The 1,794-nt window shown below is 35.2% G+C and overlaps 1 protein-coding gene across 1 annotated transcript; it reads right to left on the reverse strand.

Annotated features, from left to right (window-relative positions):
• Nucleotides 1–226: 226 nt before the first annotated feature.
• On the reverse strand, nucleotides 227–1,213 carry LOC145045521 (uncharacterized). The gene is made up of 2 exons (XM_078993843.1): nucleotides 527–1,213; nucleotides 227–457 (listed from the first exon to the last, which is right to left on the reverse strand). Exons 1-2 carry the CDS (start codon nucleotides 1,211–1,213, stop codon nucleotides 227–229), a joined length of 918 nt encoding a protein of 305 aa, XP_078849969.1.
• Nucleotides 1,214–1,794: the final 581 nt, after the last annotated feature.

Below are 1,794 nucleotides of genomic sequence, written 5' to 3' on the forward strand. Positions count from 1 at the left end.
GGTCAAACATTACTTTCCAAGTCAGACGCCAAGATTTTGTCTATCAAACACCTTTTGTCTGACCGAGTCAGCAAAAATGTCTGACCTGACTCAGTCAGATGCCATATCAAACAGGGCCTTAGTATGTGCCCTCCTTGTTTAGTCATATAATACAAAATGAGAACAAATCCTAACAATGAGAAGTAAATGTTAACATAAAGGAAAGATGAAGTAAATGAGATCTTGCCTAATGAGCTGGAGGAATCTGTATTAGCCGATCATGAGCTTCAACTTTGAATTTCATAAGCTCTTCTAATGCTTTCTTAAAATGCCTTATAGTAGTAGCAGTTGCACATGCCCACACCAAATCTTTGAGCTCTTTATCCTTCCATTGTCTTTTCATATTTTCATAAATATGCCTCAGACAGAACCTATGCTCAGCTTGAGGGAAAAGTTTGGCAATTGCAGGAATGATACCCTATTTAAATATTTCAATACTTAGTTGACTAAATAACAACAATATCAAATTAAATTGAAGTATATGTACCTTCTGCCTATCTGAGATGAAAGTGAAGTTTGAATTAGCATAAAGTTCAAGATCATCACCAAGTTGTTCCAAAAACCATGTCCATGAATTTGTGGTTTCATTCTCAACAAGAGCATATGCAAGAGGATATATCCCATTATTGGAATCCAACCCTATGAAATCCCTTAGATTAGCCTTAAACCCTTCCTTTAATGCTCCTAAACAAATGTAAATTCTCCTAAATGTCCTTGTATTAGAATTTAAATTTGGCTCAGTGTAAAATTCAATCTTCACATTAGCACCTGGGTTTCTTTCCATCAACTCTAGTCCATAGTCCCTCAAAATAGCATATTGTTTATGAAAATCCCCAAAAACATGCTTTTGAGCCAATTCCTTAGCCCGATGTACCTTCATTCTTGACATGTTCATCTCGAATTTTTGGATGAGATCTTCTTGAAGTGCATTGACTGGAATGGTTGGATTACTCTTAATTTGCTTCACATTTTTTGTTGCAATGAATTTGTAGTTGCAAGCTTTAATGGTTCTTGATTGCACACACCGATGTTCACTAACTAGGGTGTTCACCACCCAGTCATATGCCTCTTTAGGTCTAGATACTAATACAACCCAGGGACATTTACCCTCTTTCGTATATACTGTTTTGTCCTTGAATCCAGTCCTTGACTTTGTCCATGGCCCACCACTCATATATCGGACCACTCCACTATACTTATCCCTAATTATTTTTTTGTCATTTTTTTTTCAAAATGTAAATCCCTATTGGTTTCTACTGCATGTTTGTTTATATATTCTGTCACATCTTTCTTTGTTTTGAACTTCTGTCCTAATGTGAAAGCCTTTTGATGAACTACACCCTCAGAACAACTTTTTTCCTTTCTTATGTCTCTCAACATCTGTCACACCCCCAAACCAGAACAGCGGAATCGTTCGAGGGTGGACGACTTCATGTAGTATCGCAACAATTGAATACATAGTAAAGAAAGTAATACAACCATCATATATATAATTTAAAATTTTACATTGTTGATAGGTACTTGTTTCAAAAACAAATTACAATATGATGTCAAAATGAAACTAAACTAACGCTACAACGTCCCTTCTTCAAAAGCTGTTTGTTTACCTGTTTTACTGAATTCTTGAGAAATACAAGTAGTTTTGAAAGAGTAGATCAGCATTTAAGCTGGTGAGTTCATAAGTATTTAGTAACAATGTTTGTATGAAATAGAATGAAAAGGGTTTGTACATGTTTGAATGTTCCTAGAAAATCT

This window comes from Lactuca saligna, chromosome 5 (genome assembly GCF_052625555.1).
Source record: "Lactuca saligna cultivar CGN05327 chromosome 5, ASM5262555v1, whole genome shotgun sequence".
NCBI classification, from domain to species: domain Eukaryota; kingdom Viridiplantae; phylum Streptophyta; class Magnoliopsida; order Asterales; family Asteraceae; genus Lactuca; species Lactuca saligna.

Coding starts and splice junctions, on each gene's coding strand:
- LOC145045521 (XM_078993843.1), bottom strand. CDS start 1,213: ATGAGTGGTGGGCCATGGACAAAGTCAAGGACTGGATTCAAGGACAAA. Junction 458..526: donor TCATCTCAGATAGGCAGAAG/GTACATATACTT, acceptor ATATTTAAATAG/GGTATCATTCCTGCAATTGC.